Consider the following 27,946-nt stretch of genomic DNA (forward strand, 5'->3'; position numbering starts at 1 on the left):
CTCAAGCCTATACCGCAGAACGCGATAGAGACAACTGCAGAAAATCCAGAAAATCAATGATTCGTTGTCCCCTGATTCCTTCTCCAAAACTTAACCGATTTAAGTACTTTTTTCATTAAAGATTAAAAAAAGGCTTGAGCTGTGTTCCTATGTTTTGCTTTTTTTTGTATAATCTAGCCAAATCTGTTTTCTAGACGTTTGAACACAGCGGAAAATCTGGCCATTTTTTTGGGTTTTTGAACGTTCATATCTTATTTAATAATTAAATTATGAAAAAAAAGAAAACATAGGGACATCGTATTAGTGGCCGTAGATATTCAGGAAAAAAATTATAACTTTACTAGCATTATCCAGGGAGGAAACAAGGGACAACGTTTGTATGGAAAAAAGGGCGGTGTGGACTCCTCTTAATTCAAACCGAATCGAAGCGCGAAAAAGCGATGCAGCTGCAGAGTGCAGAGTAATATTGAAATGGCAAATCGCGTTTGTCGTTTCGCAGATAAAAGGTAGGATTTCAAATAAAATACAACTTTTTTAACTAGGCGACATAGGTTTCATTTTGATCTACGTCACCACGAAGGATTTAGCTATATCAGTGGCTAGACCAATGCAGTAGGTGGAAAATGAACCCTAAGCATAGCTCATAAAGTAGCATTTTGTTTGAATTTTTGTCGGTCGCTGTCGCGTGTTGCAAAGATCGGAAAGCCGCCTTCATATTATTTGAATTCTGATTGCTGCACCTGTGTCGCGCGTCGTATCTTGTCACCGTGTCGCCTCGTTCAATTAAAAAAGCGGCCAAGTGCGAGTTGGACTCGCCCATGAAGGGTTCCGCAGCAGCAATAAGTTTAATTTTAATGAAATTAAAAGGTTTTTGATTTATTTTTATATTTCAGTTGATTTACGGCGGTTCTCAATATTTGATCTATCTCTGGTTTGGCCCTACTAGAGATAGGAATAACTCACATTAGACATTAGAGACATATATTTTATGTCAATTGTGAGCTATTCCTATATCTAGTAGGGCAAAACCAGAGATAGATCAAATATTGGGAACGGCCGTTAATGAGAATTAATTTATGGTTTACCATTTATCACGTATAAAAAAAACTACATAAGTACTTTCTAGATCTCGTTCAAACCAATTTTCGTTGGTAGTTTTTATAGTAATGTATATTTAATCATATATTATTTTTAGACTTATCATGCCCCTACTTTTGAAGTTAGAGGAAGGGGGGATACATTTTACCACTTTGGAAGAGTCTCTCTCGCAAACTTTTTAGGTTACAAACACATTATATAAGAAACTTCAATATGATTTTTAAAGACCTATCTTTTTTAGCATTTTGTGTTTTTTTAAATACTTATAGAAATTGCGGTAAAAGCCCCTTAATTCAAACAAAAATAAGAAAGTAGGTGAACCGTGAAACAATGGGGGCGCTAAAAATAATTTGTTCTTAAAGTGGGCAGTAGACAAAATTAAGTTTGGGAATTCCTGACCTAGACCTACCTATGGGTGATTCTACAAAAATTGGGTAACTCGCTGCCACCAGTCAATATATATTAAATCACATTATATTTTAAAGATTTTACACTTAATTTTATAAGTATGTAATCTCCTTTAATTGGTCACTCAATTTCAGATACGTTATTCAATTAGAAATTGTATAAAATGAAAAGAGTATGCTCAAAACGTCAGTACTTTGGCCTGTCACAAACTCAAAAACGTTCAATCAAGAGACTGTACATCAGATTCTACGATTAATTTCAGACAACTCGATATATACTTACAATCTTTAATGTACGTAATAATTAATGTCAGGACTTTCATAATGTAAAAATATTTACAATGTATTTAAAAAAGAGAGGAAATTTTGTCATAGGTTTCATTCGTCAATCCTTTGTGTTACTTTCAAATGCGAAAATTTTCACCAAAAAACACGTATACATGGTCAAATAACTATTAATTTTGTTTAGTTGGTAATATTGTCAGCTAAGAACTGTAGCATTTCTTTGCCACTATTACAGTATGTATATGACATAATCTTGCGCAGGGCCAGTCAAAAAGTCAGTACTGTGGGTAAGTCGTTAATTCCTTATAAATCTTAATTTTATTTTGATTTCTATACTGTTTACTATGATTGGTAAAAATTTAATATATTGATATTAGAAAATACGAATAGAAACATTAACTTTAAATTTATGTCGAAATCATCAGTCCTTTGGCGTCAGTCATTTGCCTAAAATCGTGCCATAGGACTGACATGTTGCCAGAGTACTGATGTTTTTTTCTTTAAGATCACTTTTATCACAACAATTATGGTGTGTTACCCGTTTTTCTTTACTTATTTTTATGTTCTAGACAAATTTGACCGAAGGATAATATATTAAATAAGAAAAGAGAAGCTGAAAAGACTTTCTTGCCGAGAATCAAACTACCTCTTCAAATAAGCTGAATTAGCAAAGAAAAACATAGATTACAAAATGTACTTAAGAAATGGAGAAAGGACAAAGAAAAAAAGTTAAAGAAACCTCGGAAGCAAACGGTTAACTTGAAAAAATTGGTCAAGTGCGAGTCAGTCTCCAGCATGAAGCCCTCGTGCCATAAAATGGCTATTTTCGTATGAGAGTTCCCTTTAAGTGTTTATTTTATTTTAATTTTATTATCTACTATCAAAGAAGAAAAAAAAGTATTTTGTGAACATTTCAATTGCCCACCTGGTGCCATTATTGACATTGAGTTAAAAGGACAAAAAAGTATATTCTTTGTATAGGAGACCCCTTAAATATTTATTTTGTTATAATTTTATTGTTTATTATTAAATTAAGAACCAAATTGAGTATTTCTAAAGTATTTAAAATTACCTGGTTGCATTATTAACATCGAGCAAAAAAGGGCACAAAAATCAAGTTTCTTGTATGTGAGCCCTCTTAAATATTTATTTTGTTTTTATTTTTGTATTTTCTTTATAGCTGCAACACAATTATACGTCATTTGTTAAGATAAAAACTATCTAGCCATCGCTGTTCTTGAAATACAGCCTGGTGACAGACAAATAGATAGACAGATGGACGTACTGACGGACAGATGGGACAAAAAAACGAAAACTTTAATTCTGTTGTTTGTCTATATTAATTATTAATGTATACTGTTAAGTAAAAGTACTTAAAAGTAAAAAAAATGTTTTTTACTTTTTCTACTAATTATCACAAAATATTTTTCGATATTTAACTTACTAAGAACTTGCTACATTAAAATAATTAAAGTGGTATAATTATAGTTTATAAGCGTTTAATAAATGCCACAAATGTCATATATTTCTAATATGTTTGCAATATATATCAGTACCGTGTCACCCTCGTCAGTCCTCTGGCAGTCAAATTCAGAAAAATCGAAATATTTTAAAAACTATGCTAAAAAATGACTGTCCCGATTTGCAACAATATATTCATTATATAACCCATCTTTTAAACCCAAAGTTGTCTAAATTTACCATAAAAACTACAGTAAACAAAATACCCCTAAAAGTTACCCAATTTTTGTAGAACCACCCCTATATTTTTGTGAATTACTTGATACTACATAATAAAACAACGCTAGACAGAACATCGCAATAATGTGTGTCATGCTGATGAGAATTCACAACAGAGTATTACGCGGCCCAAGGTCGGCAGGTTGGAGGCCGCACGACAATAGTTGGTTTGTGATAAAAAAACTCACGAATTAGAATACAGTAGAATCTTTGGGAACTCCACGTTAGACTTTGATGTAAAAGCCGTTAAAACGAACTTGTAGAGTTGCATGTTCGTCTTTACTCTTTTGCGATTCGCGAGCTGCGGTTCTGCACTTAGCTTGATTCGATAACTCGTGATGGAATTCATAATCTCTTGTATTGCATATTCGTTTGATTGCATAAAAGTGATCTTCGCAATCATGGGCATCGGTTATGGTCAAGCGTGGAGAGAGAGAGGAGAGAGGCCTTTAGACGTTCTTTTTTTTTTGTTTTATGAAATAAGGGGGCAAACGAGCAAACGGGTCACCTGATGGAAAGCAACTTCCATCGCCCATGGACACTCGCAGCATCAGAAGAGCTGCAGGTGCGTTACCGGCCTTTTAAGAGGGAATAGGGTAATAGGGGAGGATAGGGATTGGAAGGGAAGGGAATAGGGGAGGGTAGGGAAGGGAATAGGGTAGGGAATTGGGCCTCCGGTAAACTCACTCACTCAGCGAAACACAGCGTAAGCGCTGTTTCACGCCGGTTTTCTGTGAGAACGTGGTATTTCTTTGGTCGAGCCGGCCCATCCGTGCCGAAGCATGACTCTCCCACGTATGCGATTTCGTAGTTAGTCAGTCACCTATAAATCTACGATAGATGGATAAAAATTAAAATAGATCAGTGTTTTCCAATCGTGTGGGTCGCGACCCTCAGGGGACCCAAAAAAACAATAAAAAACTTGAGAGGTGTCAAGGGTAGGGAATGCAAATCTCGCGAGATTGGGGTTCAAGCGAGATCCCGCGAGTTTATGAATACAATACCGCGAGATCTCGCGAGATTAGCAGTTTGGTGAATTACGAAAAAAAGTAATATAAATATTATAAGTATTAAAAGATTACCATTCATTTTCACGATTTTTTTAAATAGAATTTTATGCATCAAACATTGATGTATCTGTCTATAATTTTTAAGTAGTAAACTTTGACATACGCATCTACTATCTATCAAATAACAAATGAAAGAAACAGCCAGTCTTCTCTTCTTATGCGCTTTTATAATTTTGGACGTGGCGGTAATATCGTGGACGTCCGCGGTAAAACGATAACATAGGATAACGTGACGTCCATAATTATATAAGCGCACTATCAAACACAAATATTTTAGTAATAAAATAGTTCTTTTATAACTTACAAAATAACGAGAAGTCAAAATTCAGGACCTAGTTGAGAATCACAGTGCACAGTTGCTTAGGTTTTGACTCCGTGATCGCAACTCCGCCCGTGTCAGTCCGCGCTTCAAATAAGACGTTTTTATGCTCAAGTGCAATCTCGTTAAACTCGTGAGATCTCGCCTTTTTTTCGTCCGAGATCAATCTCGCTAAAAAAGGGCGAGATCTCGCGAGAACGAGATTGCATTCGCTAGTCAAGGGACACCCGGATGGAACGAAGTTACAAAAAAACCCCATCTATTGACGCCCAGGACTACTAATAGCGACACTTTTGTGGAATTGTAATAAAAAATATTTAAACGTCCGGTAGATGTCGCTGTTTATTCTCAAAAACGCCATCTAGTTGACCCCTAGGAATACTATCAACGCCCTCTGCCCCTATAGCGCAGGAACTAATAAAAATGTGTCGTTACAACTTTTCCGTCTAGCCTCCTTTCGCAACGCGCGATAAGGAACTTCGTTCCAATAAAGATAAAAATAATCCAATATCGTCGCGGGTCCCGTCATGAATAAGATTGAAAATCACTGAAATAACGTAAATCAATAATGAACGGAAGAGCATAAATAGTAATACATACTTAACTTGTAAATTATTATCAAAGTAACCTATATTTAACTCTCAATTTTATCGCGTTTTCCTCTTCACAAAGTAACATTTAATCGATTTTTATGCTAACTGACGGTGATAAGTAGCCAGCGATTGAAGCGTCATTCGAGGCTTGGAAATCTTGCTTTTAAAAAACGTGTACATGTTATTAGTCTAGTAATATTATGTAGTTCTTCAAAATTAACCACATCCTGCAAGTGAATGAATGAGAATTGAGAGCATGCAAAGGTTGGGGAGGCTAATCAATTCGGTCCGACCTGCTGTAAAGGGTCACATTAACAGTCCGCCTACAGGCTCTGGTCGGCAGCCTGCCTGACAGTCATTGACCGTCGATGCAAAATCTACAAAATCGTCAGGGGAACTGTGAGTCTGTGATCTTTTCCTATCTACCGGCGAACTGTTAATGTATGGAGCCCTTAATGATACGTGTTCTCGTATGTGGGGGCCTTTATAATAAGTAATTCCTCTGTAGGATTTAGGTGGTGACCACTTACTTTGTACCATTTATAAGTGCCTGTAGTTAAAATATGCAGAGCCACTGTATCACAAATATGTTACATCCTTTCCAGGGACAGCAAGGATGTGGTGATGCGGAACCCGGCGCACTCCTCCAGTTATCTGCTGGAGGAGTGCGGAGACGGCTCCGAGGCGGATCTGCTGGGCACCACCCCGCCGCGAGCAAGGATACGCGACAAAGAGAAACGGAGGTTGGTTCCTTTACAATTTACATACATACTATTACATATTTTATGGCGGCATATTCTGTGAGTTAATGTCAATGTAAATGTATCTAGCTTGATTGTAGCTTTGAGAAATTTTGCTGATCAAACAAACGTAGTGATTATATTCTTTTTGTATTAAACAATTATAATTACTTATAATAAATATCAAATCCGTGGCTATAGTATCCCAAATAATACTCTATCGTTTCTAATTGAGTTTAAGTTTAGATCTATGTAATTAATAGATGAATAATTATTATAATTAGAGTTTACAAACCTTGGCACTTTTATTTTAAACATTCTCAGAATGAAAGATAAAAGCGAAGTAAACGTATCATTATCTGCCGAGCGTTTTCACACATGTGATAGAAAGATAAACAAAACTCATGGCCAGAGTAGAGAGTTGTTTATTATAAAGAATATTGACGCCTGAAACTTCGCGTTACGCCAAAATTCATTTATCGCACAGGAACCGTACATTTTCCAACCTATTATTATTTAAGAGGATACACCAGGGGCTAGAGAAATGAAAAAAAAGTACGTGTAATATCCATAGCTGTCTCCCTTACCTCAAGAGTCAAGACTATACCACAGAACGCGATAGAGACAAATGCAGAAAATCAACGATTCATTGTCCCGATTCCTTCTCCAAAACTTAAACTTACGATTTATTTATTTTTTTCATTAAAGATCAATAAAGAAAAGCTTGAGCTGTGTTCCTATGTTTTGCTTTTTATTTTGTAAAATCTAGCCAAAACTGTTTCCTGGACGTTTGAACACAGCGGAAAATCTGGCCATTTTTTTTGGGTTTTTGAACGTTAATATTTTATTAATTATGAAAAAAAAAGGAAACATAGGGACATTGTATTAGTGGCCGTAGATATTCAGGAAAAAAATTATAACTTTACTAGCATTATCCAGGGAGGAAACAGGAGACAACGTTTGTTACATAGAAAAAAGGGCGGTGTGGGCTCCTCTTAAACATCAAAACCAGTTTGGCAGTTTAAGGATAACAGACATAATATTTTTAATTTTACATATTGCCAGTAATGAAGAAAATTGATCCTTGGCATTCAATCCTTATCAGTTATCAGCGTATCTTGCTAAGTGCTGCTACATGATAATAATTAAGTATTATGTTGCTAGGAATGTGTACCGTAGTCCGTACGAGCTCTTATACTAGGAAATGTGCAGCGCTACAAAAGTGATTCTTGGAGAGTAGACAATGTGCATTAATTCTTATTAGCAAATCCCTCGCCACCGAATCTTTTTAGGGTTCCGTACCCAAAGGGTAAAAACGGGACCCTATTACTAAGACATCGTTGTCTGTCCGTCCGTCTGTCCATCTCCAGGCTGTATCTCAAGAACCGCTGTAGCTGGATATAATTATGTTGCCGCTATAACAACAAATACTAAAAACTAAATAAAAATAATATTTAAGGGGGGCTCCCGTACAACAAACACAATTTTTATCAATTTTCGCTCTATAAAAATCCACCCCTCTACACCTACACTCTTATCTTCATTACGCACCTTTAAGCGTTCTCAGCACGCTGCACGTACGTTCGGGCTTTCCCCGCGGCGAAAAGACATTTAATTTTGATGAAAAAACGGGACGCCGGCCAAAATCGGGATGTCTGGCTACGCTGAACAGTACGGAACACTTCGTGCGACCAAGTTACTTCGCTCTTTTCTTTGACTTGAGATAATACTTGTTGAGCAAGAAGAACAGTGACACCTTTTATCTCCTAACTTATCTAACTTACTAATTGCGGCATATATAATCATACATTTATTTTACACCCGTATGTATACGTATTATATAATACGTACGTGTCGCGACGCCGCGCTGCTTTATGATAATTGATAAGTTATCACAGCATGCGGCCAGTATAGTAGAGTATTTATTTTAGAACCTTATTGTTATAATAATGAGGCTCACAAATTGTAAAGTGTTTGATTGTACCTGTTAGATATAATAATATGCTTCCTGTAACTTAAACATCTATTATAATGTCGTTTATAATAATCACCTATGGCTATATTATAAGCTGGTGCGTCAGATATTACAATGTTGCGCTGCAGATATGGTCAAAGTTCAAACATAGGTTGAAATGTTTGAAATTTGAAATTTGAATGTCTAGGACTCTAGGAACACAGAACTAAGTATGCTGTTAAAGACTTAAAGTTAAGTACCAAAGCAAAAATCTAAATTTAACTATTATATTATTAGGATCGTTTCAATCTGTCGCAAATAAAGTATGAATTGTTATCTAACATGGGGCTCCATAATTATTATGGACCCCTAATGTTATTGTACAATTACTCTAAAATTAATTCCTAGCCCCCATTGGCCATTACTAATTTACAAATTACTGAAACAACGCATTTAACTATACAATATTTTGTCCTTGTTTGTTACATTAGATAATGCGCTTGACAGACAAGGACAACACATAGTTTATTATTTGTGTAAATATTTTATTACTTAAGGTTGTTGGTCTGTTGCCTGTTGGGACTTGGGAGCCGCCAACAATCAAGTCATCAACTGTCGCACCTATTAGTTCTCATGGTATTTCGGCGTATTGATAAGACTATCCGCATACACACGTTTTCCGCATTCGTTTTCCTAATGTGGAATTTCGATTTTGTTTTCCGTGAGACTAGCGCAAACGTTCGTTTTTTTTTGTCGCCCCACGACTCACGAGCGAACGAGCCGGCTTGCATTCGAAACGTACGTGCGGAATTCGTCCCGTGTGCGTCAGTTATCTATTTTCCACTGATTCCATGCATTCGAATGTCCGAAGACGGAAATCGAATTCGGAAAGCGAAACCAGAAAACGTATATTTAACGTGTTATACATAATATGTGTAATATGCGTCCAGCCTAGGGGGCGACCACACGTCGGGCGAGTGATCAGTGGTGTTGCGTGTAAATTTGCGTGTAATCTGTATGAGCTTATTATATTAAACTGTACTTAACTCTGTTATCAGTGCCACCGGCGAAGTCAGTGAGCAAAACAAAACGAAACGCTATCGACGTTGTTTTTCAATAAATAATAGTTAGTTTTTGATGTTGGTTGTGTGTTGGTTATAGCTAGCAGGTTTGGAAATTGTATTTTCGAGTCTTCAGATTATAATCAAAGTATTTTAGAGTGGGTTTTAGTTAGATTGTAACTGCAAATATTTTTTTAATTGTTGCAGTTGCAGGTAGATGTTATGACGTAGGCATCCGCTAAGAAAGGATTTTGATAAATTCCAACCCCAAGGGGTTCAAATAGGGGATGAAAGTTTGTATATAATAATACTTCTTAACGCGAGCGAAGCCGCGGGCAAAAGCTCGTATATTATATATTTTTAATTAAATCTTGCCTAACTGTATAACTCAACAATGTGCCTAAATTAAACTTTATTATAGGTTAAGATAATAATTATCCTTATTTGTAAAGTGGCCATAACTTAAATTACCGATTCTCCTCCGACTAACATCTATAGCCATAGCTGTAATGCTAAATCAAGCCTGTATGCTTATCCAGCCTTTCCCAAAGTGGGCGATAACGCCCCCTTATGGGCGCTGAAGGCCTGAAGGGGGGCGTTGTGGGACCCAGAAAAATAATTGGGGGCGTTGTGTAGAGGCTTGGGGGTAGATTTATTTCATCAAGATGCATTTTAAATTGAAACAATGGGGGCGCTAAAATATAATTTGTTCTTAAAGTGGGCGGTAGACAAAATAAGTTTGGGAAGCTCTGGCTTAGTAGAACTCAAGTAGAAATACGAAGAGATACTGACAAGTTTTAGGGAAAATTTCTGCGTCTTTGTCTCTTCTTGCGTAGAAAGAAACTATGGTGGCCAAATGAGTGTGCTGGATAGAGTTTAGGCTAATATAGCCAGTACTAGCGTCTAAAGATTTAGGCGTACGATGCGAAATAACTAATAATACAATTTACAGTTATGTCGATTAGTAGCTGCAGTGTTCGTTTTTTGCAGTATTTATATCACGTAACGTATGTGCTTACATGCGAGATTTTACAGTTCACGCTCTGGCGTAGATTTCGCCAATCGCCGCGTACCGCGTAGTGTGTTAATCGATAAACAATAATTTCGCAATAATATTAAGTTGGCTAGATTTGCGTCCTTTATTACCGCAAAGGCGCAAACGACATAAACAAATACTGCTAACCCAGTTAAGATAAGAATGTAAACATTACTGACTGATTTTAACTTTCCTTAGATACTTAAACTTATACTTAGAATAGCTAAGTTTTTGTTTCTTTCGTGTCATTTTTTTATTTAGATTGTTTTTATTATGAATGGGCTAGGAAATAATTTTATTTGTGGCTCATTAACAGAAAACATTAAGATACCTTTGTAAAATCTAAGACACGACATCTTAAACCTATTTTTTTTTTAGGAACATGCTGGACACAGGTCTAAACGTACATCGTGCGCTGGTCGAGGGCAAAGTGCTGGAGACAGCGTCCTCACCGATTGTTCCAGGTAAGAACGAAAAAATGTTCTGAATTTAAACTTTGTAGAACCTAAAAACAAAATATTTTTCCACCTTACCACAGACCTTACTATAAAGGCACACCACACTAGGTGTACCTAACTGCATTGCAGCAACATGACGCTACGCGACACTTCTCTGCCGCGTAATGCGGCTTAGCTCATACAGCTGCAGCCTGCATACAAAGTTTCGCGTCGCGGCATTGTAGTAATACCCAGTGCTGTAAGCTGTTTCACCTTTAACCTGAAAATGCTCTTACGGACGCACATATTTCATGAAAATTAAACTTCAATTTAATGAAGATTTTGACAGTTAATGTATGGGGCTAATGTCAAAATCTTCATATTTTAATTACAGTTAAGTAATTAGCACGCCTCTGAGTACAGCAGTCAAACATTTTATTATGTGTAATGTGACCATTGATAAATGTTAAAACCGAAAGCAGGGACGATTTCAAAATACGAAATTTTTTTTCAGAACGTCTCAAGAAGCGTTCTACACTGAAGCTGCGGAGATCCAAAGAGCGAGACTGGAAGCTAGGGAGGGACAGAGAGAGCAAGGCCGACTCCCTCCCCTCCCCCAGCCCTACCGCGTCGGCTGCTGTGCCCACACTGGTGAGTTGCTAAAAGCTGAAGTTTCTGAAAAATAAATAGTTTCGAAGCCATGCAAACAAACAAACTTTTCCCGTTTGTAACCTTCATATTCAAGTTTCTGGGTAATATTTTGGCAGGCCTTAGGGCCAGGTCACAAAATTGCGTTGCGACCTCGTATCGCAAAAAGAACATCGCACATAAATGAGATGCGATGTCGCAACGCAAACATTTCATATAGCATAGCACTCTTATCGGAAATTTTCACGATACGTTTTGCGGCATCGTAGATTTATACGATGCGACGCCGCAACGCAGTTAGATAATCTTATACTGGTGAATAGAGAGCAATTTTTCTGTCGCAAATTCCTAAATTGCTGCAAGGTATCTGAAAATTGATGAGCTGTAGAAAATTAATTAATATTATAGAATTTGCTGCTATATTAATTATCTTCAGAACCATTACTAAAATTGGCAGAGTATTTTAAAAATCGAATAGTTACTGAAACTAGTGCAATAAAGGTTGTGTAAGATGTTGCATTAACGTTAGATTCTAATTTCTGTAGTATATATATATACTACAGAAATTAGAATCTAACGTTAATGCAACATCTTACACAACCTTTATATATATATATATATATATATATATATATATATATATATATATATACCACCACCACATACATATAAATGGAATCTCGGAATCGGCTCCAACGATTTTCATGAAATTTAGTATATAGGGGGTTTCGGGGGCTCTTCCTGACATCTATTGGCAAATAATAATACTATTTTGTTAGCAACTAATTATTTTAACGACCAGCAGATGGCGTTATTAAGTAACACGAAGTCAATGAGTGTTTGCTATACCGAGCAAAGCTCGGTCATCCAGGTACTAATATGTTATCGATGTACCTTTGTACAAAACATATTTTTAGTTTTAAGCTTTTTTAAACTTTGTTTTGTGTGTACATGGAAAATGGTTAAAGTATTTTATTTATTTATGTTCGTGTAGTGATTATCTTGTTACAAAGCTAGAAGACTAGTACTAGATAAAACAATTTTCTATACGAAATGTAAAAAATTTGTTAGCTTATATCACACTATATTAGCTAAATACATAAACATTGTAGTCAAAACAAGTCTATTGCATAATATAATTTGTAAATAATGTGCCCTAAAAATTTTAATGTTGTGATGACTTTACAAAACGGTAATTTGCTATGATACCAACAAAAAATGTATGTTGGGTAATCGAACACACATTTTTTTGTACAATTAAGCATTGTTGGTGGTTATGCAATAAATGTGTTATTTCTTTAGAATTACATTTAAACTACCAAATTGTGTATGTTATACTCATATTATTAGACAGAGACTAGTATAATGGCATTTATAACATAACAGTCTTGAGTAGTTTTAGGTACAGAATAAAGTTTTTATACTTTATTAAAAGTATTTACTGCAGGCTGTATTTGTCAAGTGACCTAACGTATCAGACAAAGACTTCCTCATTACTATCTTCTGAACTGTGGGTGATTGATGTTACCTTGTTGCCAGGAATTAGAAAACAAGAAATTAATTGCCGTGTAACACGAATAAGGTTGAAAGTTCCTGAAATACGACGTCGTGTATCGACGGCGTCGTGCCGTGTATCGTGGCACGTTACGATGTCGCAACGTAGTTTTTTACGATGCTCGTCGTAGATTTCCACGACGCGACGTCGCATCGTGAAACGACGCCGCATCGTGGTACGCTACGACGTCGTATCGTGTTTACGTGTCCCGGCCCATTGAATAAAATTTGTTTTTACTACCCGATATGTGCCGCGCACAACTTTAAGATCGCTCCGCAAAACTGGAGGCGGAGACAGTGGATGGTTAAAATATCTATCAATAGCGTACAGTGTGTACCCTCGAAGAAATTGATTGAGTTGACGGACCAACCTCATTGAGTTGGCTTATGTCAACATGTAATTCGTCATAGCTGTCGGCTGGGTTTGACAAAACGCGACCAAAATATTCGGTCCGCCATCTGCCTAAGAATCGACTTCTCTGATAGTACCTATGACGTAACATCGCCGAAACAAGATCTACCAATAACAACGTATGCGCGTCGCCCCACTAACTCCTCGCCCCACCATGAGACCTCAAAATTGAATATTTCTTCCCGTTCCATTTATGCCGAGCGATCTTAAAGTCCGCCGTATAATAAAATAATTCTAGAAGTCGTTCCAGGTGGAGTCATGCAGCCGGTTCATGTCTCTGACCTCGAAGCTGAAGTGCCGGGAGCAGTGCGAGGAGGTTGAGACGCGGGGGGAGGAGGAGGAGGCGCCCTCCAGCCGAGTCAACTTTCACAACACATTCAGCATGCTCATCAACATGGGCAACATAGAGAAGGGCTGCAGAAGAACGGTAAGTGAAGTCCTACAATAGGACCCTTGTAATACATTGAGATCCTAGTAGGAGCGAGAAAGACAGGTAATTTTCTTTTGCGGCAAACAGACAGACAGACACACTTTCGTATTTAAAATATTAGTAAGGATTACCAAGTAACAGGGTTAGGAGCAACTGAATACCGTCCCCTACTACGCGGCAGCGAAGCATCATGACGCGAGTCGACATGCTCTACAAAATGTGTGTGTGTGTGCCCAGGCGCGGTCTGAGGGGGGGGGGGGGGGGGGGGGGGGGGGGGGAAGGGTCACAGGGGACATGACCCCCCCCCTCCAAATCTAAGGTCAAATTGAAAAATCTTAAAATCTTGCCAAATAATAAAAGGAAATTTTTAATATAGTGAGTAACCCCCTCCAAAATTGTGTGTAGTCACTACACTGTGTGTGTCACTACAGTGTAGTGACTACACTCGCTATGTTATCATAAAAATTTCATGCCAATGCGTTTTCCCCCTACCTTGTAGTATTGTAGACAGTCAATATCAGTATAGAACCAAAAACAGGGGTGTGGCTTTGTTGTCTCGGGTTGTTCCCTAAAAAACCAAATACACTATGTTGAACGAACATGTTTTACGGACTATTGAAACTACACTGCCATTACAGATAAGTCGCGAGGAGCAAGTGTGGCAGAACGAGCTGAAAGATCTGATCTGGTTGGAGCTGAAGGCGAGGATTTCCGACCGGACGCTGGCGCAGCAGGACGCCTACCTGTGCGCCCAGCGGGAGGTCGTGCCGCGCATCGTGCAGAGGATCCTAGACTATAAGTAAGATGTTTTGTTGATTCTGGGGCTGGTCGATCACGATTTCCGTATTCGGTAATCCGGATGCATGGAATCAGTAGAAAATACGTCACACGTTCGCTTTTTTCCGAACGAGATGAATTGCGCACATACGTATCAGAAGCAACGCGTTCGCGAGTAAAGAAAAACGAACGTTTGCGCTAGTCTCATGTAATTCCAAATGGAAATAATTCCACATCAGGAAATCGAATACGGAAAACGTGTATATGCGGCTTGCCTTATAAAAGTAGTGCACACGGCCTACAGCGTATTGTACTATCGAGGAAGTTGATTCCTATGCAATTGACAGACCAGCGTTATTTAGTCGAATATGTCAATTCAATGGTAATTGTGATCTGTCAGCTGGGTTTGACGTAACGCGACCAAACTATTTAGGTCCCCGATTTGCATAGGAATCAACTTCTCTAATAGTACGTGGTTAGGTAACTTAAAATAGCGACTATTACGCGTTTAAAATACGTCGGAACAGATAAAAAACTTAATACCAAACATGTTGAGTTATATCAGAGACCAGAGTAATGAGCCTAATTTTAATAAAAGTTGCAATTATACAATGAGCCTTATTTTTAAAGTTACAATATATTATACAGTGTCAGTCACATCGCACTATATCGTTGCATTTTTTTACAGGTTTGTAAACACAGAAACGTGCAGGAACAGATCTCGCCAACTGTCAGTCATTAATGGCTCCACGGAGAACGTGAACGTAGATTCAGAGGAACAAAATATTGACAATGGAGGTAAAAAAATTGTTATAACCTATTTTATATTTGGACGCTGTTAAGCATTTATGTGAGTATTACCCCACAAAAAAAATTGGTTGTCTGTAAAGTCGGTTTACGGACGGTAGTCACGTTAGACGTTGTGACGACAAAATACGTATTTAATTATGAATGCAGTTATGTTCTGTAGATAGATAATTTCGAAGAAGACTGCATTCATAATTTAAAAAAAATGTGGGTTAGTACACAAATGCTTAACAAAAATTTAAAAATTTGACCCGAACAAAAATGAAGGATTGGACTTTGGAGTATACTTTTCCAACGCTGTATCCGAAACGAAAATTGTAAGTTGATATTTCTACAGCATTATTATTAATATACTATTTTTAACACGCTTTTATAAGCTTGAGCTCTATGTATCTTGAATCTTTGAGCACGATTTTTACCTATCTCCAGTAGTCTAATTAATTCGAAACTTTGCATACGTAGTAAGAGACAATGACACTGCATTGAATTTGTTAAATTTTTTTAAAACAAAAATGTATTCGAATAGTTACTTAATTATAATTCAAATAAAAAATTAAAATAAATAAAGCGTGTTTATTTAGGTTTTTTAAACTATTATTTTTTATCCCTAGAAGTCCTCTGTCTCTCGCTCGGCTGCCATGCGTGCTCGCGCGCGGTGGGCGTGGCCATGCGTCAGATATTGAAACTGCTCAGTGCGTACGACGGCGCCATAGAGCTGTACCCGTCGAGCAGCGCGGCGTCCACTGATCATCCCGAGCTGTCGTCGCCTCGACTGAACGCTAGATTGAGGGTGAGTTTCTGTCATTTTAACGGAAAAAAACTACTTTAAAAAATATTTCCTTTTTGAAGTTCCACCTTTGGAATGTCTTTTTGCCATTAAAAAAATAATCATCAAAATCGCTTCATAAAGGACAAAGTTTTCCTCGAATAAACTTAAAAAAAAACATATTTAACGAATTAACAAGCCTCCTGCTTTTTTGCAGTCCATTAAAAATATATTATGTGGGGTTTGCGAATTGTGAGGCGTGTTTGCGCTGTGGGCTTTGCGTCAGAACTCTTAAGCCGCCGACCTAAGAAAGACCACGGCGGCCTTTGCAAGATTTATGGGCAAGCGCCCCTGCGTCATGGGTTTGCCCATACAAAAAAAAAACTTACACATGTCCGCAACCCTGGCGCGGGGGTCACTGGCTAGAAAAATAGACGGGCGCTCTATTCTCGCCAGTACTGGCAGCCAGTGTTGGCCTGGCTTGAAAAACTGTTCACACGCGGCATATACCAAGCCAATACTGGCTGCCAGTCTTATTGGCAGCCAGTATTGGCTGTGTATAAACTATACTTTAATGTTATGTCTTCCACAGAGCATGTGTCTATGGTACAACACTGTGCACCACATGCGGCTCAAAATCCTGTCGGTGCGCTGTATGTTGCGTACCGTACGCAACAAGAACCGCCGCACGCTCGACCACCTCAGCTCCACGGAGTCTTCGGTTAGTCGGTGAGTAAATCCACAACAGAACTGTTAAAACTGCATAGTTTAGTCACAACAGATGCATAATATATTTCTGTATCAATTCAAGGTCATATCCCAAACTTTCTATCGTCATATTATATAACAGATATAGGACGTCCCATAGATAGCAGATAGCTTATTATCTACTTAACTACAAAACTCACACGATCAATCCACTTAGTACACACATAAGGCGTACAAAAGTGTGTTCGCGTGTTCTTGATACTTTCAAAAATTAAACGCTAATATATCAGTCGTTATCGGTGTGCCGTAAGGTTTGCACGTACGCGCATTACATCGACATCGTGTATTAGCGAGTACCTGTCCGAGTGAAAGGCGCCCGCGCTCGCGCGAGGCATCGCGTGTGCTATAATCTTTAATACCTCCGTCGTTTCTGACTACGGGAACGATGGAACCTCAACTAAGTTACTCCTCCGTTACCCAAGCCATTGTTTTTCCCACTAAGGAGCAAGCTGTTGTTATCGATGCTAGTGATAACACCCCACTTAAGGATTACGCCTACGCCCTTAGTAAAGTAATCGAGTCCACACAGATAAGATTTTTAAGCAGAATGACTAACAACAGAATTTGTGTTTTCGTATCAACAAAAGCTCTTGCCGACGAACTGGTCGATAAATACCAGTGTATAGTTATTAACAACAAAAGAATACCCATTCGGCCGCTTATAACAAGAAACAAACGAATCATTTTTTCCAACGTTTGCCCGATCATCCCGCATATAGTGAATAAACTATCGGAATTAGGAATAAATTTGGCCACTCCTGTCAGTTTTGTTAAGGCTGGTATTAATGATCCCGGTTTTAACCACATTTTAAGCTTTCGGCGTCAAGCCTACATATCGCCGGAAGATTTAAAAAAAGATTCCCGATCGTGTACAAGTGGATTTTGATGGCAGTACGTACTGGGTTTACACCTCCACTGATACTATGACCTGTTTTATCTGCAAAAAAGAGGGTCATATTGCAAATAAATGCCCTGAAAACATAACACCAGCGAATATAATAACCGACAATCGCGATTCTATTTTAAATACCGTCAATACGGATTTTGTACCCCTCGCCACCTTCAAAAGACCGCATCCTCCTACAACTGAATCATCACAAAGTATTATTTTGCCTGCAGAATCCTCTGATTCAGAAGACAATTCGAAAAGTGATGCGGAATCGAGTGAAGCCTTAACAGATTGCTCTGTAACTACTTTTTCAGCTAAAAAGAATAAAAAAGGCGTCAAAAACAAAAAAGGACACCTACAACAGATTTACAAGCATCGGAATTGGACGAGATTAAAAATATTATAGAAGAAAGTGATTACCCTATGTCTATTACCGAATTTACCAACTTTTTAGAAGAGACTTATGGAAAAGAAAATATTATACAGATCAGCCAGAGTTACACTGAAGACTTGAATTGTTTGACTAAAATGCTTAAAGATATAATACCTATTATTTCATCGCGTAAAGTTAAAAATCGGATATCAAGAATAATTAAAAAACTTAGTATTATTTAATAACTTTTATGTATCTAAAACTCATTCAATGGAACTGTCGAAGTATTATTCCAAAAAGACTTGATTTAGAATCTTTTTTGGCAAAAGAAAGTGTACATATTTGTGTTTGTTCTGAAACTTGGCTTTCACAGGAAGAGTCAATAAACATTTCTGGATATTCTTGCTTTAGAAAGGACCGAGAGTAGTACATAACTCCTTATCAGCTAGGGCGATCGACTTATCACTGTCAGGTAACAATTTAGATATTCTGTGTATAGAAATTCTTAACCAATCTAAACTTCAATATGTTATCGGCGTTTATTCGGCAAGCAATGTTCCAACAAGGAAACGTGATTATGACGATTTGTTTGCGATGTTTAATAGTAAAACACTAATTGTAGGAGATTTTAACGCGTCTTGGTCCTACATCACTGACACCAGGGGCCGAATAATTACCGAAAGCTGTTCCGATTATAATTTTTCATTTTTGAACGACGGAAGTCCAACTCGTATCGCAAGGTTAAATGATAGGATGATTTTTTCTGCTCCTGATATTTCTTTTGCGAGTTCTGATTTATTTCTTTACTGCTGCTGGTCCGTAACCAATGAAAATTTAGGCAGCGATCACCTGCTCATTTCTATAATTATTAAGTCTATCTCTGTTCAGAAACCTGTAATAAAACGTAATTTTAAAAAAGCTAACTGGATTGAATATGGAAATGATATAGACTCTGAATGTATTAATTTTTTAATCAATGAAAATAGTGTTCAAGATAATTATGACAGGATTCTCGATATTATTACTAACTCCGCCGATAATTTTATTCCCTACACTAAAACTAGCAACAGACCATCCTCCAGATTCCAGCCAAAACCTTGGTGGAATCAAGAATTATCGAAGGCAGTAACAGAGAGAAGACTCGCACTTAAAAAACTAAGACAAAACCGTACAGTAGAAAATTACTTTGCGTTAAAAGAAAAAGTTGTATCTGTTCGAAAGTTAATTAGGCAGGCTAAGTACAAGTCATGGCAACGTTTTTGCGATAATATAAACCCCAAAACTTCTAGTGGTGATATGTGGCGCAAACTTCGCTGGGTCAAAGGTCATCCTATTGGATCGCATGTATTATTATCAGAGGCAGAAGCCGATCAACTGCTTGTAAGTATGAGCCCTCATGGTGTCGCTTATCCCCCTTTTGAGAATGTCACGATGTTTGGTCACGAGAGTGATAACATTTTGCCTTTAACTTTAGCTGAATTAACGTCTGCTAGTAAAAACGCCTGGAATTGATGGTATAGTCTACTCCATGATTTATCATTTACCTGTCAGTGCTCAATTAATTTTATTAAATATCTATAACTTAATATATTCCACCTCCGTTATACCTCACCAATGGCGAAAAAAAAGTAATAGGCGAAGTGGGTCTACATTGAAATATCGTCCTATTTCTTTAATAAGCTGTTTTTGTAAAATTTACAATAAAATGATAACGAGAAGGTTAGAATATTTATTTGAAAATAATATGCTTTTTCCTGACTACATGATAGGTTTCCGGCGTGGTAGATCGTGTGAAGATGGTCTGTGTCGTCTATCTACGGATATAGTAGTGAGCCTCACTCAAAAAGAATACCTTCTATGTGCCTTCACAGATATCATGGACGCGTATAATTGTGTTTCCGTGGAAGTACTCACAGAATATCTTATTGAACTCGGTGTCGATATAAGTATTTGTAAATATATTAGAGAATTTTTGCATTTCAGAACCATTATTTTCGTGTTGTCTTGTGGTAAAGAGATTAGCAGAATATGCCGAGATGGTTTGGCTCAGGGTGATCCGATGTCTTCTGTATTGTTTAACATCGCGACCTTAAAAATAAGTAGATTATGTACATCTCAATTAAGATTCATCCAATATGCTGATGATTTTACAATTTATTGTTGTAGCATTGACATCAACGAATGTATTTCTCTAATGTAGACGGCACTAATTCAATTTGAAAAATTATTAAATGATATAGACTTACAGTTATCTTTAAATAAAACAAAGTTATCTATTTTTACACGAAAGTATCGTATTCCTAATGTTGAAATTAAATTAAATGATACCTCTTTAGAATTAGTAAAATTTGTTAAATTTTTAGGCGTATGGTTTGATTACAGGTTAAACTGGAACAAACATGTGAACGAAACCTACCAAAAATGTTCAAAATTTATAAATATACTAAGTTGTATCAGCGGTTATAAATGGGGTGTCCATCCCTTACAATTAAGAAGAGTGTATATTAGTTTAATAAGGAGTAGACTAGATTACGGATGTGCTGTTTTTGCTAATGCTAGTCCAAATGTCCTTAAAAAGTTGGATTATATCCAAAATCAATCGCTTAGACTCTGTGGCAGTTTCATTAAAACTACTCCGATTCAAATAATGGAGAGTGAACTTTGCGTACCCCCTTTAAATATAAGGCGTAAATTTTTATCAGATAAGTTCTTTCTCAAAATTTTCTCTCATAACAGTGATCGCTTACTTAATAATATTTTAAAATTTGAAAGCATTCTTCAACTAGGTAAACGTTATTGGAATAAGCACGGTTATTTTTATATGTTTAACAGCTACAAATACCTTAAATATATTAATATTTCTCATTTTAATCTCTGGCCTACATTTAATATACCTTTTCATTCATTTGAGAAACCGATTCAAGATATATGTCACACTGCTATTCCTGCAATTACTATGGAACGCCATTATGTAAGGAAAGTGCATCCCCTCATGGACTGAAAGTACTCAGTGAAGAATTACTCGCTACTAGTTATTTTGATTATGTCCACACTCCACATCTACACATCTGTGTACCATCTGGTTCAAAATCTACAAATTCTGGAGGGTGTGCATTTCATGATTCACGGCGTAATTTTAAATCCCAATTTCTGATTGATAACCCGGATATTCCTATCATGAGCATTGAGTTAATAGCAATATTAAAAGCACTAACTTATACAGAGGGAACTGACTACCAAAACGTTGTCATCGTAACAGACTCTCAAAGTGGTCTTCGCCATCTGATCTCTTGCGGTAGGGGTAACTTAGCCAGAAAAGAGGCTTTCCCCATTATTGAATGTATTTATCGTTTAATACGTAATGGGGTTAATGTCCGATTGCAGTGGGTACCATCTCATGTTGGAATTAGTGGCAATGAGACAGTTGACTCTTTAGCGAATGCAGCACGTACCGAGGGTTCTTTGTGCAATGTGATCTCATATTTTAAGGATTATGTTAAGTTAATTAAAGATAATTGTTATAATGAATGGAATCAGTACTTTCAACAAAAGTCATTAACTTCTGGTATTTGGTATAGAACCATAGTTAGTAAACCTCCCAAAAAACCCTGGTTTTCTAATGTCAAGCTTAATAAGAGAGATCTCTCAGTTTGTTTTAGAATTCGATCCAATCACATTCCTCTCAATAATTTTCTTTTCTTGATTGGCAAAAACTCCAGCCCAAATTGTGTAGAATGTGATCGTTATGAGGATTTATATCATGTTCTTTTGGAGTGTGATAGGAACGAATCCCTCAGAAACGAATTTATTGTGGACACCAAATGTAGCAAATTAGATTTTTATTTTTTTATACATAATATTGTAAGTTCGGATTTCAAAGCTGAACATAGTGATAGGTTTATAAGTTTTGTTATACGTTCCCTATATTTAAGAGAATTAGATAATAATGTTATGTATGTCGCCTAAATTAAATTGTTAAATTTTTGTTAAGGCCGGCTTAATCTTAATGATGTATGGCCTTTATAAAATAAAGATTTAATAATAATAATAACGCTAATATATTTTGCCCTCAGAAAATCGTCAGTATGCGCCCCGCCCAAGCCGTGCCAAGTTCGCTTCCAAATCAGTAACAACACCAGTGATTCAAACAACAGCGACACAAGCGGACATTCCGAAGGCAGAGATGATCCCAAAGAACCCGTGGATAAAGTTACTGCTGGAACTAAAAAATCCGAAAATGAGCCCAATGAGAGTGATACGAGTCAAAATGAGACTGACAATAAAAATAAAAGTGAGGATGAAAGCGAATCTAAGACTGATAAAGATACCAAGGAAACAGAGGATAGTGAGAAGAATAGTGACGTCGTGGATAGTGGTTTGGAAAGACAAGGTAATGTTTCAAAGTATTTGATATTTTAAATTTCTTAGTTAGTATTGTTTTGTATGGCTTCTCTTTTCATAAATAAAGTTTATGGCCTTTTAACCACGAACCAGAAGAAGTTTTGAGAAACTATTTAGTAATAAACAGTTTAACGCTTCCAAAGTTCGTGTTAAGCCAGATAGCAATGTTTCAAGTGAAACAGAATATCACGCCCGAGAGAGAATGAATGAAAATGTAAAGAGATTTACAAAAATTCAGATGAATCTACAGTAAAAGTTTGTCCTGACTAGAGCCTGCGTTTTGCTCCTGTCAGGATTAGCTTATAATATGAAATCCCACCAAAAACATACCTGTTAAAATAGGGACTAGTTCCTATCAACAAATTTTTGGCCTATAAAAGAATTGAAATCCACTCCAATGCCAAGTTCAGATGCACTTCATCGATCATAATCATCTTCACCAACAGCCTGATCCATAATACTTCTAATTTGAACTTGGTAAGTGAGTGCCAAAATTAGCTATTTTTACAGACTGACGTGTTGTGAAGCGTCGATAGATATTATTATCTACCGAAGGGGGGGGAGAGGGGGTCAAAAGTGCGTCGAAACAGTTCGTGTAAATAGTGCACGGCTTGCGCGCGGCCTGCTGGAACTAGGCCTGCGCACTTCCGTGCGCTTTGATTAGTATTTTCAGTGGATTCTACCATTTCAGAGCACCCCGAAGACTCGAAGCCGGACATCGTGGTGTCGGACGCGTACAGCACGTACGACACGAACGAGAGCGGCTACAACTCGGGCAGCGAGAAGGAGGTGCACACGGACGACGTGTTCGACATCGGCCCGCTCACTGACGTAACGGAGTTGCGGCTGCTGGGACAAGTTGATGTCTCGCTGTTCAGGTAAGGGACTACTTTAGGCCAGACTAGACTACTCTAGGCTACAACTCGGGCAGCGAGAAGGAGGTGAACACGGACGACGTGTACGACATCGGCCCGCTCACTGACGTCACTGAGCTGCGGCTGCTGGGACAAGTTGATGTCTCGCTGTTCAGGTAAGGGACTACTTTAGGCCAGACTAGACTACTCTAGGCTACAACTCGGGCAGCGAGAAGGAGGTGAACACGGACGACGTGTACGACATCGGCCCGCTCACTGACGTCACTGAGCTGCGGCTGCTGGGACAAGTTGATGTCTCGCTGTTCAGGTAAGGACTACTTTCGCACTAAACTGTCAGCCGCCAAACGAGAGTGATCCTACCGCAGCTTGGTGACTTTTTTTTGATGATGATCTAACCGACAATACGCTTTGTATTATAGGCGCAGATTTCGTCTCAATTGATGCAGTATTTTTAAAAAATATCTTCATTTTCTCAACGTAAACATTAAAAAAGTAATACATAATATGAATTCAATTTTTTTTTTGTTATAGGGACTACCACATTGACATGTTGAAGACTCAAGGCGTTCGACGATGTTTCTTGTTCATGAATAAAATGAGGAAGAAACTTCTGGACTGTGTCAACCTAACGTTACAAGAACCTGAGGTACTTTACTTTGGATGACACCAATTTTTAAACACTATTGTTTTGTAGGTTAGGTTATTTCAAACTTATTTGTTATTTGATTCAGGCGGGAGATTTGAATGAGGACACTTATGGCGAGGAGAAAGAATCTGCTAAGACTGATGAAGGGCGAGAAATTTACGAGTTCAAAAGGTGGGTTACTGTAAGCAGTCTAAAAGATGTCATGTGCTTAAAAGTTAATTATTATTTTTGTTTGAGACGCACACTTTTTGGTCTGTAAAGCTCCATGCAAATGGCTACCATCGATGAAAGTCCCGAACATACTATGCTACTACTGGATATTTTTGACGCCTACTCGTTTCTGGACATTTTTATGAAATGGACCATTAAAGCTGATCGCACATTTGTCAGCACCGTAGCCGATCGCACCGCGTAGCACACGAAATGCGGTGTGTTCGGTGCGGGTGAATGTGTGAGTTTTCACATCATTTCATACAACTAATTCTAAAATGCGGCGCGTTCGGCGCGTGCGTGTTGATAAATATGCGATCACCTTAATAAAAATATTTTGTATCGGATGATTAGGTGCGTCACTGCTGCGCCATATCTAGCGGCATGGAGCAGAGGTGATGCATAATGTATATTGTATGGTCATTATTTTATTTATTTAAACCTGAAAGATAATGTTACTAACATAATTTATAAACCTTTGCTAACAAGTGAGTATATGTTACTTGATTAAATAAACTTTTTCATTTCATTTCATTACTATTATCCCGTATAATATACCAGTGATTTCCAGATACGGGTGCTGGTCCGAGGAGACGCAGTCGATGCGGCTGCCGTCTTACCGCAACCACTTTTTGCTGCTGAACTGCATCTGCATGGAGGCGGTACACGACTACCTCTCGCTCCGGATGGAGGGCAGCCCCGAGCATCCATCGTGCTTGACCATCAAACAGGTGAGCTATCCCTGTAAGAATGGCTATACTGTGATATTTAGGGCCCACATAACTGCGTATAAGTGGTTGATAACTTTTCCTGATGTTTTGTGTTTCTCGCTCAGTATAAAGTTAACAGTGACGAAATCCTGATAATCCAATCGGAGGCGCCTTAAGTCAGGCTTAATATTGACAAAATTGTGTTAAAATACAAAACAAAGATACCACAATTATATTAGGTAGGTGTCGATTCATAAGTAGGCAAAAATTAACGTGTATTAAATTACTAATCTGCCAACGCGATAATAAACTCTTTTTTGTGTAAATGGCATATGTTATGAAAAACGGCTATTATTACCAATTATGCGTTCACCACAAGTCATAATATCATTGTATTGTACTATCAGAGAAATGAATTCCTAGGCAGATGGGGGACCTACGTAGTTTGGTCACGTTACGTCAAACCCAGCCGACAGATCACAATTAACATCGAATTGACATGATCCGACCAAATGACGTTAGTCTGTCAACTGCCTAGGAATCAATTTTCTCGATGGTACATACAATAAAATATCATTATCGATATCAGTTGATCCACGAGCTGAAAGAGGGTCTGGACTTCGCGACGGAGGTGCGCGCAGCGTTTGCGGGTGACGTCACGACGGCGCTGCGCGGCGTCGCCGCACCCACCGCACGCCCGCAGGTCCGCGACCTACAGCTGCTGCTGCAGACGTTTGACGCGACTGTGGAGACCGCTGTGCAGGTATTGTCAATTAACCATACTGCAGGCTTAGCATGGTCATCATAGGTAGGTTTATTCTTACGGTAAAGTAGACAAAGTGATGGATTAACAAAGGAAATCTGTCAGTTTATCCGCAAAAACTGTCAACGTTTCTATTCTTTCACATTTATACTTTGGCCATGCTTAGCCAGCTGGTGATGTTTGATACTATGACGTAGCAGTATTATAAATGGGATGAGCAGTCTAATCGCCTACTATAAATGTTCAGTTACATAATTATTATTATGATCATTAGCAGCACGTAAGCATGCCACTATTAAGGGATTGCTACTTAGTAGTATGTGTGTCAAAAGTCAAAACATTGCTAAATATTATGTGAGCATGCTCTTATCGTGTTTGCTCAAAAATCGATGCTCGTTCGATTTTTGGACATCCTACCGGCAGCGCGGGTAGAAGGGGGCGAGCCTACTACCCAAAAATAAAAGTTGAAGTAATGAATTCTCTTTCCAGAATTACCTGTCGTACCTGCGCAAGATGTCGGAGACGGAGACGCTGTCGCGAGCGCGGCTGGCGCCCGAGCTGGCGTTCGCGGCGCGTCTGTCCTCGCGTGTGCCTGCCACATCCAAACACGCGGACCAGGCGTTTGTGTGAGTTCATGTTCAGACCCACTTTATATACGTGCGTTTGTGTGAATTAATTTTCAAACCCACTTTACATACTAATAATAATTGTGTTTGTGTGAGTTAAAATATAAATTCAAAGTAACTATATACAATACTTGTGTTTGTGTGAGTTGATGTTTAAGTTCAAACTTACAATACATAATATATTATCTTTGCTACATAATACAAATTTTTCACACTTTAACCTCCCGCTAAAACATTTTGACCCTAATCCATGCGAAAATATACTCTTATTTTGTTGTCATCAGCGATAGCATCATGGTATAAGGAGTAATTTGATTTTAGGCTTAACTTGATATAAAATTAACGAAATATGTTTGTTCATTTAAATTACGAATTAATAACGTTTGATCCTTTTTTTTTCGATTATAATGATGTAAATTACAATTAAATTCACAAAAAAATGTACTAATAAGTTTTTGTGTATCTCTTACAGTGACATAGCCTGCAATCAAATAGATCGTCAACTGAAAATATTCAACGAAAAGTTCGAGAAAGTTATAGAAAAAGCCAAAGGCGAAATTGACGAGGAAGAAGATAGGTAATTATTATTATACATCATGTTATTATATTTTGTTACAGTGAAGCTTCATACTTGAATGCTATGCGTTTTGACAGATTGTGTGTGTTTTGTCCTTGTCTCTTAAGTTGGAGTAGTCGCTTGATAGACTAAGATAAAACATAATAGTACTAGCTGTTCCGGCAAATGTTGTTTTGCCATATAAAGTATTTCGCATAATAATATTTTATCGAATTATTTTATTGAAGTGACTAAAATATAAGTATGTAGTAAGTCACCATGGCAACGTCCGTCGCTATCCCGTCGCACAAACAATGGTCGCCGTCAGTATCGAGTTGTAATAATTTACTATTATTTATTCAACAAATGCACTTATCAATATAAAAAGTAGATGTTATTCGATTCTCAACCCTATATACTCGCTAAGATTCACTAAAATCGGTCGAGCCGTTTCAGAGGAATTCAATTACGCACACCGTGACACGAGAATTTTATATAATATTAGATTACGTCTCTACATAGTGTTTTTAAACGCTCTTGTGGAAAAATAGAAAATTTATGAATACTCTACCACCATACTAAACTATGTAATATACAATTATATGTATTTCAATTGACGTAACCTCTTTTGTCAATTTAAACTTCACTAGCTGTTTGACCGAGCTTGGCTCGTTATCCGATGAAAATCTGGGGACACGGGAGTGCCCCCGCCAAGATGAGCCAAGCGAAGCGCGCAAGGGCACTACCTACCTTTTCTCGAAACGTTTCGTCGTTTTTTTGAACCCTCGTAACTTTGGTTTGAATAATGCCAGATAGTTGAAATTTTTAAGATTTAATGACATGGGTATAGTTATTAAATGCGCAAATTTTGAATATCGTAGCTATTATACTTTAGATTTTATAGGTGTCCAAAAATCCACAATTTGGTCACTGACTCACCGATCATCAAAACTGTTAGGGTGCTTCCTGAAGTCTTAGAAAGCTGAAATTTAGTA

At 37.7% G+C, this 27,946-nt stretch overlaps 1 protein-coding gene across 5 annotated transcripts in view; it reads left to right on the forward strand.

Annotated features, from left to right (window-relative positions):
- Window positions 1-27,946, forward strand: part of LOC121740198 — a 50,239-nt gene that overhangs the window by 7,131 nt on the left and 15,162 nt on the right. For 3 of the 5 annotated variants that reach the window (XM_042132830.1, XM_042132832.1, XM_042132834.1), the window contains exons 2-17: window positions 6,118-6,255; window positions 10,682-10,767; window positions 11,255-11,391; window positions 13,593-13,781; window positions 14,423-14,583; window positions 15,250-15,359; window positions 15,980-16,158; window positions 16,727-16,863; window positions 22,238-22,554; window positions 23,257-23,443; window positions 23,972-24,086; window positions 24,172-24,257; window positions 24,868-25,027; window positions 25,596-25,769; window positions 26,259-26,395; window positions 26,868-26,972. In XM_042132830.1, the coding sequence (XP_041988764.1) occupies window positions 6,118-6,255; window positions 10,682-10,767; window positions 11,255-11,391; window positions 13,593-13,781; window positions 14,423-14,583; window positions 15,250-15,359; window positions 15,980-16,158; window positions 16,727-16,863; window positions 22,238-22,554; window positions 23,257-23,443; window positions 23,972-24,086; window positions 24,172-24,257; window positions 24,868-25,027; window positions 25,596-25,769; window positions 26,259-26,395; window positions 26,868-26,972 (2,418 nt within the window). The remainder of the gene's footprint in view (window positions 1-6,117; window positions 6,256-10,681; window positions 10,768-11,254; window positions 11,392-13,592; window positions 13,782-14,422; window positions 14,584-15,249; window positions 15,360-15,979; window positions 16,159-16,726; window positions 16,864-22,237; window positions 22,555-23,256; window positions 23,444-23,971; window positions 24,087-24,171; window positions 24,258-24,867; window positions 25,028-25,595; window positions 25,770-26,258; window positions 26,396-26,867; window positions 26,973-27,946) is intronic. The other 2 variants (XM_042132831.1, XM_042132833.1) reach the window with 2 other exon arrangements.

The sequence above is a fragment of the Aricia agestis genome, chromosome 3, assembly GCF_905147365.1.
Source record: "Aricia agestis chromosome 3, ilAriAges1.1, whole genome shotgun sequence".
In the NCBI taxonomy this organism is placed as follows: domain Eukaryota; kingdom Metazoa; phylum Arthropoda; class Insecta; order Lepidoptera; family Lycaenidae; genus Aricia; species Aricia agestis.